This window comes from Papio anubis, chromosome 7 (assembly GCF_008728515.1).
Source record: "Papio anubis isolate 15944 chromosome 7, Panubis1.0, whole genome shotgun sequence".
Classification (NCBI taxonomy): Eukaryota; Metazoa; Chordata; class Mammalia; order Primates; family Cercopithecidae; genus Papio; species Papio anubis.
In genome coordinates this window covers 18,143,458-18,160,351 of record NC_044982.1, presented here as the reverse complement: position 1 = coordinate 18,160,351, position 16,894 = coordinate 18,143,458, and the positions used below count along the sequence as shown (strand labels likewise).

General features: G+C 38.0%; 1 protein-coding gene across 7 annotated transcripts in view; it reads left to right on the top strand.

Moving 5' to 3' along the window:
- The window catches only part of SPATA7 (spermatogenesis associated 7), a 64,023-nt gene that overhangs the window by 27,637 nt on the left and 19,492 nt on the right, over window positions 1-16,894 (top strand). For all 7 annotated transcript variants that reach the window (XM_009212088.2, XM_009212087.2, XM_003902144.3 and 4 more), the window contains one exon: window positions 12,622-12,755. In XM_009212088.2, the coding sequence (XP_009210352.1) occupies window positions 12,622-12,755 (134 nt within the window). The remainder of the gene's footprint in view (window positions 1-12,621; window positions 12,756-16,894) is intronic.

Below are 16,894 nucleotides of genomic sequence, written 5' to 3'. Positions count from 1 at the left end.
TTTGTGAGTAATCCGACCTTTCTCTCTGGCTGCCCTTAATATTCTTTCCTTCATTTCAACCTTGGTGAATCTGAAGATTATGTGTCTTGGGGTTGCTTTTCTCAAGGAGTATCTTCCTGGTGTTCTCTGTATTTCTTGAATTTGAATGTTGGCCTGTCTTGCTAGGTTGGGGAAATTCTTCTGGATAATACCCTGAATCGTGTTTTCCAGCTTTATTCTATTCTCCTGGTCACTTTGAGGTACATCAAATCAAACGTAGGCTTGCTCTTTTCACATAGTCCCATATTTCTTGGAGGCTTTGTTCATTCCTTTTCATTCTTTTTTCTCTAATCTTGTCTTCATGCTTTATTTCATTAAGTTGATATTCAATCTCTGATATCCTTTCTTCCACTTGATTGCTTCAGCTATTGATACTTGTGTATGCTTCACAAAGTTCTCGAGCTGTGTTTTTCAGCTCCTTCAGGTCATTTATGTTTTTCTCTAAACTGGTAACTCTAGTTAGCAATTCCTCCAATTTTTAAATCAAGGTTCTTAGCTTCCTTGCATTGGGTTAGAATATGTTCCTTTATCTCAGAAGAGTTTGTTATTACCCACCTTCTGGAGCTTATTTCTGTCAATTCATCAAACTCATTCTCTGTCCAATTTTGTTCCCTTGCTGGCGAGAAGTTGTGATCCTTTGGAGGAGAAGAGGCATTCTGGTTTCTGGAATTTTCAGCCTTGTTGCACTGGTTTTTCCTCATCTTTGTGGATTTATCTACCTTTGGTCTTTGCTGTTGGTGATCTTTGGATGGGGTCTTTGTGTATATGTCCTTTTTGTTGATGTTGATGCTATTCCTTTCTGTTTGTTAGTTTTCCTTCTAACAGTCAGGCTTCTCTGCTGTAGGTCTGCTGGAGTTTGCTGGAGGTCCACTCCAGACCCTGTTTGCCTAGGTATCACCAGTGGAGGCTGCAGAACAGCAAAGTTTGCTTCCTGTTTTTCCCTCTGGAAACTTCGTCCCAGAGGAGTACCCACCAGATGCCAGCTGGAGCTCCCCTGTATGAGATGTCTGTCGACCCCTGCTGGGAGGTATCTCTCCATCAGGAGGCATAGGGGTCAGGGACTCACTTGAGGAGGCAGTCTGTCTCTTAGAGCTCACACGCTGTGCTGGGAGAGCCTTGCTCTCTTCAGAGCCGGCAGGCAGGAATATTTAAGTTGGCTAAAGCTGCGCCCACAGCCACCCCTTCCCCCAGGTGCTCTATCCCAGGGAGATGGGAGTTTTATCTATAAGCCCCTGACTGAGGCTGCTTCCTTTCTTTCAGATATGCCCTGCCAAGAGAGGAGGATTCTAGAGAGGCAGTCTGGCTACAGCAGCCTTGCGGAGCTGTGGTGGGCTCTGCCCAGTCTGAACTTCCTGGCGGCTTTGTTTACACCATGAGGGAAAAACCGCCTACTCAAGCCTCAGTAAGGGTGGACGCCCCTCCCTCCACCAAGCTCTAGCATCCCAGGTCGTCTTCAGACTGCTGTGCTGGCAGGGAGAATTTCAAGCCAGTGGAGCTTAGCTAGCTGGGTTCCATGGGGTGGGATCTGCTGAGCTAGACCATTTGCCTCCCTGGCCTCAGCCCCCTTTCCTAGGGAGCGAATGGTTCTGTCTCACTGGCATTCCAGTCACCACTAGGGTATGAAAGAAAACTGCAGCTAGCTCAGTGTCTGCCCAAATGGCCACCCAGTTTTGTGCTTGAAACCCAGGGCCTTGGTGGCATAGGCATCTGAGGGAATCTCCTGGTCCGCAGGTTGCGAAGACCACGGGTAAAGGATAGTATCTGGGCCAGAGTGTGCCGTTCCTCACAGGAAAGTCCCTCATGGCTTCCCTTGGCTAGGGGAGGGAGTTTCCCGACCCCTTGTGCTTCCTGGCTGAGACAGTGCCACACCCTGCTTCAGCTCGCCCTCTGTGAGCTGCACCCACTGTCTAACCAGTCCCAATGAGATGAGCTGCGTACCTCAGTTGGAAATGCAGAAATCACCTGCCTTCTGCACTGATCTTGCTGGGATCTGCAGACTGGAGCTCTTCGTATTTGGCCATCTTGCCAGCCATCCTATATTTCTTCCAGGTATTCTTTATCCTACCATACTTGCAGAGAAATTCATATATAACAGTGGTGTACTCCAAATAACTCTTAACATTTTTTCAGCAGTAAAGTCATTAAACAATTCTTATAAAATTTAATTAACTCCCATTTCCCTTCACTTCATCCTGAACAGGTACTTTGATCAAGGAGAAAGCATTCTGGCAGAAGAATTATGACAAACAGTGCTGACACTTTAGACAACAACCTTCTGTTTTTCTTCTCTTTCTGCTACTATCCCTGTCCTCTTTGTCTTTTCTTACTTTTAACTTTAGATTAAGGGGCTACAGGTTTGTTACAAAGATATGTTATGTGATGCTGAGGTTTGAGATACGAATGAACCCGTCACCCAGATAGTGAGTATAGTACCCAATACTTTTTCAGCCCACACCTCCTCTCCCTCCCCCTTCTTCTAGTCTCTAATGTCTGTTGTTCCCACCTTTATGTTCATGCGTACCCAATGTTTAGCTCCCACTTATAAGTGAGAACATACAGTATTTGGTTTTCTGTTTCTGTATTAATTCACTTAGAATAATGGCCTCCAGCAACATCCATGTTGCTGCAAAGGACATGATTTGTTCTTTTTCATGGGTATGTAGTATTTCATCCTGTATATGTACCACTTTTTCTTTATCCAATTCACCATTAATGGGCACCCAGGTTGATTCCATATCTTTGCTAATGTGGATAGTGCTGTGGTGGATATGAGGGCATGTGTCTTTTTGGTGGAATGACTTATTTTTCTTTGGGTTTATACACAGTAGTGGGATTGCTGGGTTGAATGGTAGGTCTATTTTTAGTTCTTTGAGAAGTCTTCAAACTGCTTTCCACAGTCGCTGAACTCACATTCCCAACAACAGTGTGTAATTCCTTTTTCCCCGCAGCCTTGCCAACATCTAGTATTTTTTGACTTCTTAATAGTAGCCATTCTGGCTGGTATGAAATAGTATCTCATTGTGATTTTGATTTGCATTTCTCTGATGATTAGTGATATTGAGTACTTTTTTATGTGTTGGCTGCTTGTATGTCTTCTTTTGTTAAGTATGTCCTTTTCTCACTTTTTAATGGGGTTATTTGTTTTTCTTCTTGATTTTTTTTTTTTTTTTTAGTTCTTCATAGATTCTTGTATTAGGGTTCTCTAGAGGGACAGAACTAATGGAATATATATATATAAAGGGGAGTTTATTAAGTATTAACTTACATGATCACAAGGTCCCACAATAGGCGTTCTGCAGGCTGAGGAGCAAGGAGAGCCAGTCCGAGTTCCAAAACTGAAGAATTTGGAGTCCGATGTTCGAGGGCAGGAAGACTCCAGGATGGGAGGAAGATGTAGGCTGGGAGGCTAGGTCAGCCTCAGTCCCTTACGTTTTTCTGCCTGCTTTATATTCAATGGCAGCTGATTAGATGGTGCCCACCCAGATTAAGGGTGGGTCTGCCTTCCCCAGCCCACTGACTCAAATGTTAATCTCCTTTGGCAACACCCTCACAGATACACCCAGTATCAATGCTTTGCATCCTTCAGTCCAATCAAGTTGACATTCAGTATTAGCCATCACAATTCTTGATATTAGTTTTTTGTCAGATGCATAGTTTACAAATATATTCCCCCATTCTGTTCGTTGTCTGTTTACTCTGTTGATAGTTTCTTTTGCATTGCACAAACTCTTTAATTTAATTAGGTCTCACTTGTCAATTTTTGTTTTCGTTGCAATTGCTTTTGAGGACTTGGTCACAAATTCTTTGCTAAGGCCAATGTCCAGCAGAGTATATCCTAGGTTTTCTTATAGGACTTTTATAGTTTTAGGTCTTACATTTAAATCTTTAATCCATCTTGAGTTAATTTTAATATATGGTGATAGGTAGGGGTCTAGTTTCATTCTTCAGAATATGATTTAGCAGCCTATCCTGGCATCATTTATTGAATGAGGAGTCTTTTCTCCATTGCTTATTTTTGTAGACTTTGTTGAAGATCAGTTATGTGTGCAGCTTTATTTCTGGGTTCTCTGTCTGTTCCATTGGTCTATGTATCTGTTTTTGTACCAGTACCATGCTGTTTTGGTTACTGTAGCCTTCTAGTATAGTTTGAAGTCGGATAATGTGATGCCTCCAGTTTTGTTCTTTTTGCTTAGGACTGCTCTTTTTTGGTTCCATATAAATTTTAGAATAGTATTTTCAATTTCTGTGAAAAATGATGTTAGTAGTTTGATAGGAATAGTGTTGAATCTCTAGATTGCTTTAGGCAGTATGGACATTTTAATGATATTGACTCTTCCAATCCATGAACATGGAATGGTTTTCCATTTGTGTGTGTCACCTCTGATTTCTTTCAGCAATATTTTGTAGTTCTTTTAGATATCCTTCACCTCCTTAGATATTTTCCTAGGTATTTTATTTTGTGTGTGTGTGCAGCCATTGTAAATGAGATTGTGTTCTTGATTTGGTTCTCAGCTTGAATGTCATTGGTGTATAGAAATGCTACTGATTTTTGCACATTGATTTTGTATCCTAAAACTTTACTGGAGTTGTTTATTAGTTCAAGAAGCCTTTTGGCAGCATCTTTAGGGTTTTCTAATTATAGAATCATATCAGGGAAGAGATAATTTGACTACTACTTTTCCAATTTGGATGCATTTTCTTTCTTTCTCTTGCCTAATTGCTCTGGCTAGGACTCCAGTAGTATGTTGAATAAGAGTGGTGATAGTGGACATCCTTATGCCATTCCAGTTCAAAAGAGGAATGCTTCCAGCTTTTGCCCATTCAGTATGATGTGGGCTGTGGGCTTGTCATAGATGGCTCTTATTATTTTGAGGTATGTTCTTTCGATGTCTAATTTGTCGTTTTTTTTTTTTTTTTTAATCATGAAGGATTGCTAGATTTTGTTAAAGGTTTTTGCTACATCTGTTGAGATGATCATAAGGTTTTTGTTTTTAATTCTGTTTATATGGTAAATCACATTTATTGATTTGCGTATGTTGAACCAGCCTTTCATTCCAGGAATGAAGCCTACTTGATTGTGGTTTATTAACTTTTTGATGTGCTGTTGGATTCGGTTTGCTACTATTTGTTAGCATTTTTGTGTCTATGTTCATCAGGGATATTGGTCTATAGCTTTCAGTTTTGGTGTGTCTTTGCCAGATTTTGGTATTATCATTATGCTGGTTTCATAGATTGGGTTTCATAGAATGAGTTAGGGGAGAGTCTTTCCTCAATTTTTTGGAATAGTTTCGGTAGGACTAATACCAACTATTGGTATATCTGGTAGAATCTGGCTGTGAATCTATGTGGTCCAAGGCTTTTTATGGTTGGTAGGTTTTTTTTTATTACTGGTTCGATTTTGGAACTCAGTATTGGTCTCTTCAGGGTTTCAATTTCTTCCTGATTCAATATTGGGAAATTGTATGTTTCCAGAAATTTATCCATTTCCTCTAGATTTCCTAGTTTCCATGCATAGAAATGTTCTTAGTAGTCTCTAACGATCTTTTCTATTTCTGTAGGATCTGTTGTAACATTGCCTTTGTCATATCTGGTTGTGCTTATTTGGATCTTCTCTTTTTTCTTTGTTAATCTCACTAACAGTCTATTGATCTTGTTTATCCTTTCAAAAAACCAACTTTTCGTTTCATTGAACATTTATATGGATTTTGGAATCTCAATTTCAAGTATTTCTGCTTTTAGATAATTCTTTTCTACTACTAGCTTTGGGATTAGTTCTTGTTATTCTACTTCCTCTAGTTGCAATGTTAGATTGTTAACTTGAGATCTTTCTATCTTCTTGATGTAGGCATTTAGCACTGTAAACTTGCCTCTTAACACTGCTTTTGCTGCATCTCAGGAATTTTGGGTTGTTGTGTTTCTGTTTTTATTTATTTCGAGGAGTTTTTTGTGTTTTTTTTTTTTTTAAATTTCACCTTGTGTTGTTTACCCAAAAGTCATTCAGGAGCAAGTTGGTTTAATTTCCATGTAAAATTATGTGGTTTTGAGGAATCCTCTTGGTATTGATTTCTACCTTTTTTTCCACTGGGATCCAAAAATATACTTGGCGTTGTTTCAGTTTTTTTAAATTTATTGAAACTTGCTTTATCATCGAGCATATGGTTGATCTTAGAGTATGTTCCACATGCAGATGAGAAGAATGTTTATTCTGTGGTTGTTGGGTGGAGTATCCTTCTGTAGATATCTATTAGGTCCAATTGGTCAAGTGTCAAATTTAAATCCAGAATTTCTTTGTCAGTTTTCTGCCTTGAGGGTCTATCTAACACTGCTAGTGGAATGTTGAAGTCCCCCACTATTAATGTGTGGCTGTCTAAATCCTTTCATAGGTCTAGAAGTACTTGTTGTATGAATCTGGGTGTTCCAGTGTTGGGTGCAAATATATCTAGCATAGGTAAGTCTTGTTGAATTGAACTCTTCATCATTGTGTAATGCCCATCTTTGTCCTTATTGCTGTTGGTTTAAAGTCTGTTTTGTCTGATACAAGAATAGCAACCCCTGCTCTTCTATTTACTGTTTGCATGATAGGTTTTCTTCATCACTTTACTTCAAGCCTGTAGGTGTCATTACATGTGTGATGGGCCTCTTGAAGATAGTAGAAGGTTGGGTCTTGTTTTTTTATTTTTTGAATAAAAAATTATTTTATTTTTAAATAAATAAAAATAAATAAAAAGTGGTTCTTGCCACCTTGTGCCTTTTAAATGAGTACATTTAGACCACTTACATTCAAGGTTACTATTGATGTGTGAGGTTTGAACCTGTCATGGTGGTGTTTGCTGGTTGCTTTGTAGTCTTGATTGTGTAATTGCTTTATAGGGTCTGTGAACCTCTGTATTTACGTATTCTTTTATGGTAGTGAGTATCATTCTTATGTGTGCATGTTTAGAACTTCCTTGAGCATTTCTTGTAGGCTCGGTGATGTAGTTTGGGTATTTGTCCCCACCCAAATGTCACATTGAAATGTAACTCCTAGTGTTGGGATTGGCCCCTATTGGGAGGTGATTGGATCATGTCTGTGGATTTCTCATGAATGGTTTAGCACCACCCGCTTGATGCTGTCCTTATGATAGTGAGTGAATTCTTGCAAGATCTGGTTGTTTAAAAGTGTATGCCCCTACTGCCTTCCCCTCTCATTCTTGCCATATAAAATGCACATTCCCTCTTTGCCTTCCACCATGAGCAGAAGCTTCATATGGCCTCCCGTGAAGCAGATGCTGGCATTATACTGCCAGTACAGCCTGCAGAATAATGAGCCAATTAAACCTCTTTCCTTATAAATTACCCAGTCTTGGGTATTTCTAATAGCAATTCAAGAACAGCCTAACACACTAGGTCTAAGTATACCAAATTCCTTTAGCTTTTGCTTGTCAGGAAAGACTTTATTTCTTCTTTGTTTCTGAAGCTTAGTTTGTCAGAATATAAAATTTGGGGCTGGCATTTTTTTTTTCTTTAAGAAGGTTAAAAATAGGTCACCAAATTATTCTGGCTTGTAACATTTCTGCTGAGTCCATTGTTAGCCTGTTATTGGTGTTCCTTTTTCTCTAGCTGTCTTTAAGATTTTTTTTTTTCCACGTTAACCTTAGAAAGCCTGGTGACTCAAGTATACATATGTAACAAACCTGCATGTTATGCACATGTACCCTACAACTTAAAGTATAATAATAATAAATAAATTAAAAAAAAAAAAAAAGAAAGCCTGGTGACTCTGTGTCTTGGGGATGGTCATTTTGTATAGTATTTCACAAGGGTTCTCTGAATTTCTTGAATTTGTATGTTGACATCTCTGGCGAGATTGGGGAAATTTTCATGGATTATATCCTCTAATATGTTTTCCAAGTTGCTGATTCTGTCCTCTCTCATGCATGTCAGTGAGTCATAGGTTTGGTCTGTATTTTTCAGAGGCTTTCTTCATTTTTTAAATTCTTTTTTTTTTTTTTTTTTTTTTTAATTTCTGAGTGAGTTGATTCAAAGGACTGGTCTTCACACTCTGAAATTCTTTCATCAGCTTGGTCTAGTCTGTTAATAAGGCTTTCAATTGTAGTGTGAAACTCCTATAGTGAATTTTTCAATTCCAGAAATTCATTTTGGTTCGTTCTTAATATGGCTATGTTGTCTTTCATTTCTTGGATCATTTTTCTTGCTTCCTTGGATTGGATTTCAATTTTCTTTTGGATCTTGTTGAGCCTCCTTACCATCTAGATTCTGAAATTATGTCTGTTATTTCAGACATTTCAATCTGGCTAGGATTCACTGCTGGAGAACCAGTGTGATCTTTTGAAGGTAAGGAAACACTCTTGACTTTTGACTTTTTGAATTGCTGGAGTTCTTGTGCTAATACCTTCTCATCTGAGGGGGCTGGTATTTCTTTCTTTTCTTTCTCTTTATTGAATTCACTGTCATTTGGTTAGGGCTTTTTGTTTCTATATTCTTTTTTTTCCCTTGAGAGTTTGACTGTGATGTATGTGGTGTGTAGTTGATTGGCTTCATTTCTGGGTGATTTCAGAAAGCTAAGGCTCTGTATGGGTTCCTTACTTCCCTGCATTGGGTTTCACAGGCATTATGTGTTGAAGAAATTTATTTTTATTTGGTGTTGTAATTCAGGCTGTGATCCAGTAGATGGCACTTAAAAGTAAGGACCAACACATAGTCTCTCAGCCATGTACCTGTTTGTATTTCAGTGTGTAGGCAGCAGTGTTCTGGAGAGGGAAGATGGGCAGTGAAAGATGACTCCCTCACCAGGTCTGTTCTCAGGCCTTGGTGGAGCCCCCTACAATTACTGGAGCCATACCTGCATTTCATTAGCCCCAGCGCGGGCTTTGGTGAGCTGCACTCCCCCCTCACTTAGGGGCAGTTCAAGCTGAAGGTTAGGTCACCAGGGGACCCACAACTTTCTGCACACTCATTGGTCCTCTGAGTTTGGCAGAGTCAGAGCGTGTTTTGGGATTTGTCTGTTGTGGTTTTGTGATGGAGTGGGAAAAAGGTGGGGGATCCCCAGGCATAGCAGTGGTACCACGGATGTGCAGCTTGTGTGGCACACACAGCTTGAGCTTTTTAGCCCAGCAGTTGGCTGTGGGGCCTACCTAGCTCATGGTTCCTTGACCTGGTGGGTCTCTTTCCAGCATTCCAGCATCTGCCCCAGGAACAAGCCTGACCAGCTAGGCTTGTCCCAAGACTTCTGCACCCAGATCATTGGCCTGTTCCAGTTATTCTCTACCATAGGACTCCCTGAGGAAGAGGCTGTAGCTGGCTAACAGACCACACCCTTGCCAGATCCATCTTCTGGAGTAGCGGATGCCCAACTCCCATGCCATCACATGATGAACCTGCGCGATGTTTTTCTCAGTGTTCTAAGCATGAGGGCTCTGGCTCTGCTCAAGCTCAGGTCACAGATCTCAGCTTTATACCCCTGGGTGGTGTAGGTGAATCCTGGGGAATTGGGACTGGGCCAGCCTATGATTTTGTTCTCTAGCCCCTCAGGTTGAAGCAACAGCTGTGCAGGGGAGCTAAACTGTTCCCAGTCCACCAGTAAAACAATCACGTAGGGCAGTGAAGGCTGTGCTATGGGCACCCTGTTGTGGGAGCAACCAGGCAGTGGTCGTGGGAAGGGCTAGTAAGCAATGGGGACATGTAGTTCAGATGGACCCAGTGTCCCAGAAAAGGCAACCTTTGCTTTCTCTTGGTCTGGCAGACAGCAGGAGCTATAGTCACGCAGAGCAAAATGGAGGACCTTGGGGGATGGGTGCCTATGGTCGCATTTTGCCACAGCTGCACTGTGCGTCAGGAATCCTGGGCTCTGTTCGGGTTTGAGCACTGCCTCTGCTGATCTCCAGACAGTTCCCCCTCCAATTCAGATGGCTATGGGGGTCGTGGGATCTCTTGTAGCTAGGATCCCAGAGTTCCTTTACTTACCGCTTCCTTAGAACCAGGAGCTAGTTCTGGCTCTCAGCGACTCTGTGCAGGTTTCCCAGCTTCCTCCCTCTTCACCATGATCTCTGTGTCAACTCTCTCAATTTGCAGCATTTCCTCTCAAAAGTTCTGTTCAGTGGGATGGTTTACTCAATATTTTAGCTCGTCTTGGTGGGAGAGGCATTTCCCAGCTGCATCTATACAACTATATTAGTTGTATCCTACTTACTTTCTCTACAGATCTGCCTTTTCTGAACATTTCACTTAAATGGAATTATTTATATGGCCTTTTGCATTAGTCTTTTCATTTTGCATAATGGTTTTCAGAGATTTGTCCATGTTGTAGCCTGTGTCAGTACTTCATTTCTTTTCATTGCAAAATAGAATTGTTACATGAATAATGCCACATTTTGTCTGTTAATCAATTGATGAACATTTGTATTGCTTGTATTTTTCTGGCCATTATGAATAGTGCTGTTACAAACATCCATATACAAGTCTTTTGTGTGGACATGTTTTCATTTCTCTTGAGCATATACCTGGGAGTGGAATTGCTGGGTCATATTGTAATATTATGTTTAACTTTTTAAGAAACTGCCAAACTTTTCTAAAGTGGCTGTACCAATTTGTATTCTACCTCCAATATATTAGGGTTTCAGTTTCTGTATATCCTTGCTAACACTTGTTATTGACCCTGTTTAACTATAGCTATTGTAGTGAGATTGAAGTGGTATCTCATTGTGGTTTTAATTTGTATTTCTTTCATAACTAATGATGTAGAGCATTTTCTTTTGTGTGCATATGGGCCATTTATGTACCTTTGGTGAAATACCTATTTAAATCTTTTGCCTATTTTTAAATTGGGTTTTCTTATTATTATTGATTTGTAAGTTATTTTTGTTTTCTAAATACAAGTTCTTTATTAGATACATGATTTGAAAATATATTTTCCCCATATGTGACTTGCTTTTTTCTCACACGTGTGGCTTTTGAAAAAGTGTAAACGTTTTTAATTTTTTTCTTTTGAGATAGAATCTCACTCTTCTCACCCAGGCTGGAGTGCAGTGGCTCGATCTCAGCTCACTGAAACCTCCACCTCCTGGTTTCAAGCAATTCTCCTGCCTCAGCCTCCTAAGTAGCTGGGACTAGAGGCACACACTATCATGTCTGGCTAATTTTTGTATTTTTTTTCTTTTTTCAGTAGAGAGGAGGTTTTACCGTGTTGTCCAGGTTGGTTTTGAACTCCTGACCTCAAGTGATCTGCCCACCTCAGCCTCCCAAAGTGCTGGGATTATAGGCATGAGCCACTGGGCCCAGCCAGCATCTTTCAGTTTTGATTGTCTAATTTAAGAATTTTATAGTTTCAGCTCTTAAATTTAGGAATGTGATTCATTTGGAGTTGATTTTTATAGCTGGTGTGAGGAAGTTTTACTTACAAATGAATAGGTAGATTTGACAATACAAAAGAGCATTTTTCTAATGTTAGTGTCTGAGGACTCTTCTTTTTTTACTCACCTATTTTACCTATAAGTAAGATAACAGATCCAACTGAGAAGGTACTATTTAATTCACTCTACAAGCATTATAATTTAGCTAATACATTCATTAGGCAAGTATTCGAGGATAGAATAGCCTTAAAGTAATATTTCAGTCATTTTAAATGACAAACAGACCTATTTACTTTAACATGCTTATAATCTTGTTTAACAATTATACTAAAGCTATATGTACATATAAATTACCTTAGTTTTTTAAGCTTGTAGACATTTTTATAAATTCTGATTCAAATAAAAGTGATTTTAGACTTGATACTATCTTCTCCACTAAGTTGGAATCAATTCCAATAGATTTTTAATTTTGTATGAAAAGACAAGTCGTTTTACTGATAGTGAACCTTCTACTTAATTCTGAAATTTGGCTAGCTTTCATTTCATTATTTTTAATCTTTATATAATGATTAGTCTTTGATAACTAGTCAGTGCCTGACATAAAGCACACTAAAGTGTGAAAGCACTTTTTTGTTTGTATTTCCAAATGAATAGCAGTTAAGAGAAATAGAAGTCAGTTGCCCTGATCACGCTAATGTTTTTAAAATGTAACATCACCTTTTGAAGTCATATAAATTTAATACTTTAATGGAATATGATGGTATTAATAATATTTCATTTGGAGAATAAGTCTGTAGACTAGTACAAACTTATGTATTTGGTGATTACATAGTCACAAATAACATGGTTAAGCATTTGTAACCTTCATATCTTTGTGAATAACTGCTAAGAATTGCTTTCTTATGCCCTTAGGCTTAGCCAGTTTGTCATATCTTGTTGGCGTTCTTTTTTTTTTTTCTTTTGGTAACTACACAAATCTCACTACATTGTTTGTGTTATTTAAATAGTTAATCCATTTAGAATTTTTATAAATTAAATGTTAGTTAATATCTAGAGGCACATGTGAAATAAATAATTTTTAAAATGTGTAACTCTTTATATAGGAAAGTATATGGATTTCTATTTGCATATCATAACATTTTAACAAGAAAAATGTTCCATTTATTATTCTAACAAGACGAAAAAAAAATTTCTATTTTGTTCCATATTTTGAAAGATTTGTTTTCCCTTTTAGATGCAGACCAACAACGAAGAGAGAAACTCAAAAAGGAATTAGCACGATGTGAAAAAGAGTTCAAATTAACTAAAACTGCAATGCGAGCCAATTCTAAAAATAATTCCAAGTCACTTTTTAACACCTTACAAAAGGTAAGATAGTATTTTTATTTTTTTAAAGCAAATGTTTCTATGGTACTTCATTAGTGGTACAGTCTGACTTTGTTTACTATAGTTTAGGGTCAGCAAATTTTTCCTGTGAAGATCCAGATAGTTAATATTTTAAAAGGGCGGGGGGCCATACAGTTTCTGTCACAACTACTCTGCCATTGGAAGGCCCATAAATAAATGGGCGTAACTGTGTTCTGCTGAAACTTTATTAACTGAAGACATTGGGTCAGATTTGGCCTGAAGGTTATAGTTTGCAGACTCCAGTTATAGGTTTTTTTGTGATACCTTCAAACATCTGGTTAAATAAGTTCTATTCCTAGTTTGTGAAGTTTTTTTTCCCCCTTTCTGCTGAATGGATATTAATTTTATGAGATGCTTTTTTGCATCTCTTGGAATGATGATATATTATGATATAATTTTTCTCTTTTTAATCTGTGGTTTTTTTGTTTTGTTTTGTTTTGCTTGTTTGTTTTTTTTCTGATACAGTCTCATTCTGTTGCCCATGCTGGAGTGCAGTGGCATGATCTTGGCTCACTACAACCTCCACTTCCTGGGTTGAAACAATTCTCCTGCCTCAGCCTCCCGAGTAGCTGGGATTACAGGCACCCACCACGACTTCCAGCTAATGTTTTTATTTTTAGTAGAGATAGGGTCTCGCCATGTTGGCCAGGTTGGTCTCAAACTCCTGACCTCCAGTGATTCACCGAACTTGGCTTCCCAAAAAGTGCTGGGATTACAAGCATGAGGCACCGTCTGAGCCTCTTTTAATCTGTTAATGTAATGAATTACAACAATTGACTTCAATGTTAAACCAACTTTGCATTCCTGTTGTAAACAGAACTTAGTCGTGGTACATTACCTTTTTTATTCATTGCTAGATTTAGTTACTAACATTTTGTTTAGAAATTTGGCATCTATCCATTATTGATACTGGCCTGTCATTTTCATTTTTTCTACTCCTTGTGTCTGGTTATGCTAACCTCATAAAATATACTGGGTACTGTTTCTTCTTTCTGTACTCTAGACTAGCTTGTGTACATTTGGGTTTATTTGTTCCTTAAATTCGATGGAACTCAACATTAAAATTGTCTGGGCCTAAAGTGTTTTTTTAATGAGAAAATTTTTAACTACTGATTCATTTTTTAGGTCATTATAGAATGAATTCAGTGTTATATTTATGTAGGAAGTTGTTCATTTTATGTAAATTTTTGGCAGAAAATTGTTCATACTATTCTCTTAATCTCTCCTGAATATGTATTATTTCCCCTTGTTATTCCTAAGGTAGTTTATTTGTACCTTCATTCTTCTTCGTCATTCTCATCAGAGATTGAGTCAATTTTTTTAAAGGACACATTTTTTATTGTGTTAATCTTCTCTATTGTATTTGTTTTCTGTTTTGTTAATATCTGCCTTTTTCTTTATTTCCCTCTTGGACTTTCTCTGGGTTTATTTTGCTGTACTATCTCTAATTTTATTTAAGTTACTAATTCTCAGCCTTACTTCTTTGCTAGTGTAAGCATTTTTAACGCTATAAATTTTCCACCAAGTACAGCTTTAGCTGCATCCCACAAGTTTTGATATGTGATATTTTTATTATGTTTCAATTCAAAGTATTTTACAATTTTCTTTTTTTTGTTTTTTTGTTTTGTTTTTCGAGGCAATGTCTTGCTCTGTTGCCCAGGCTGGCATGCAGTAGTGTGATCTCGGCTCACTGCAGCCTCCACTTCCTGGGTTCAAGCAGTTCTCGTGCCTCAGCCTCCCGAGTAGCTGGGACTACAGGTGCCTGCCACCATGCCCAGCTAATTTTTGTATTTTTAGTGGAGTCAAGTTTCACCATGTTGGCCAGGTTGGTCTCTAACTCCTGACCTCAAGTGATCTGCCCACCTCGGCCTCCCAAAGTGCTGGAATTACAGGCGTGAACCAACATGTCCACCTACAATTTTCATTATGATTTTTTAATTTAACCCAGAAGTCATTTAGAACTGTTTCTTAATCTCTATATCTATTTTTTCCTTAGTAACTGTTTGTTACAGATTTCTAGCCTTATTGTATTGTGGTTAGGAAACATCTGTATTATATCCATTTCTTGAAATTTATTGAGCACTTGTTTTATGTCACAGTACGTGGACAATTTTTTTTAAATGTACTGTGTCATTATATGTTTGAAAATAAAATATATTCTATAGTTTTTGCATGTAGTATTTAATATATAGTATATTATTAAACTTTGTATTTTCCAGATGTTCAAATCTTTTATAACATATTGATTATTTTTGTCTGGTTAATCTATCAGTTATTGAGAGAAATCTTCCACATAATTATGTATTTAGCTATTTCTCCTTGTGGTACTATTAATTTTTGATTTATATATTTTGAATGCATGTTATTACATAATACAGATTTAGAGATATTAGAGATACATAATACAGATTTAGAAAAACCTGAAGGAGGTAGTTTCTTGGTGAACTGAACCTGTTATCACTGTGCTTTGAATTTCTTTACCTTAATGCTTTTTCTATTAATATTTTCTGATACTGATATAATTAAATTAGCTTTATTTTGACTAGTATTTACTTGGTATATCATTTTCTGTTTTTTAATCTTAATGTTTTCTTTTTTTTTTTAAGTATCACCTGCCAATCTTAATGTTTTAGGTTAGTATTTGGTGGGTCAGATTATTCAATCTGATAATCCTTGTCTTTTTAATGGGGCATTTAATATGTTTTTATTTCTGCCTTCTTTTTTTTTTTCTTTTTTTTTTTCTTATACTTTAAGTTCTAGGGTACATGTGCACAACGTGCAGGTTTGTTACATATGTATACGTGTGCCATGTTTGTGTGCTGCACCCATCAACTCGTCATTTACATCAGGTATAACTCCCAATGCAATCCCTCCCCGCACCCACCCATAATAGGCCCCGGTGTGTGATGTTCTCCTTCCCGAGTCCAGGTGATTGCACTGTTCAGTTCCACCTATGAGTGAACATGTGGTTTGGTTTTCTGTTCTTAGATGGTTGCTGAGAATGATGGTTTCCAACTGCATCCATATCCTACAAAGGTTACAAGCTCATCCTTTTTATGGTGCATGGTATTCCCATGGTATTATATGTGCCACATTTTCTTAATCAGTCTGTCACTGATGGACATTTGGGTTGATTCAAGTCTTTGCTATTGTGAATAGTGCGCAATGAACATCGTGTGCAGAAGTGTCTTTATAGCAGCATGATTTACCAATCGCTTTGGGTATATGCCCTGTAATGGGATGGCTGGGTCATATGGTGCATCTGGTTCTAGATCCTTGAGGAATCACCATGCTGTTTTTCATAGTGGTTGAACTAGTTTACAATCCACCAACAGTGTAAAGTGTTCCTATATCTCCATCCTCTCCAGCACCTGTTGTTTCCTGACGTTTGAGTGATTGCCATTCGATAACTGGTGTGAATGGTATCTCATTGTGGTTTGATTTGCATTTCTCTGATGGCCCGGTATTGACGAGCATTTTCATGTGTCTGTTGGCTGTATCATGTCTTCTTTTGAGAATGTCTGTTCATATCCTTTGCCCACTTTTTGATGGGGTTGTTTGTTTTCTTGTAAATTTGTTTGAGTTCTTTGTAGGTTCTGGATATTAACCCGTTGTCAGATGAGTAGATTGCAAAATTTTCTCCCATTCTGTAGGTTTTCTTGTTCACTCTGATGGTAGTTTCTTTTGCTGTGCAGAAGCTCTTTAGTTTAATTGATCCCATTTGTCAATTTTTGGCTTTTTGTTGCGTTGCTTTTGGTGTTTTAAACATGAAGTCCTTGTATGCCTATGTCCTGAATGGTATTACCTAGGTTTCTTCTAGGGTTTTATGGTATTAGGTCTAACATTTAAGTCTCTAATTCATCTTGAATTAATTTTTGTATGAGGGAGTGAAAGGATCAGTTTCAGCTTTCTACTTATGGCTAATAATTTTCCCAGCACCATTTATTAAAATAGGGAATCCTTTCCCCATTTGTTGTTTTCTCAGGTTTGTCAAGAATCAGATGGCTGTAGATGTGTGGTATTATTATTTCTGAGGACTCTGTTGTTCTGTATTCAGTGGTCTATATCTCTGTTTTGGTATACCAGTACTATGCTGTTTG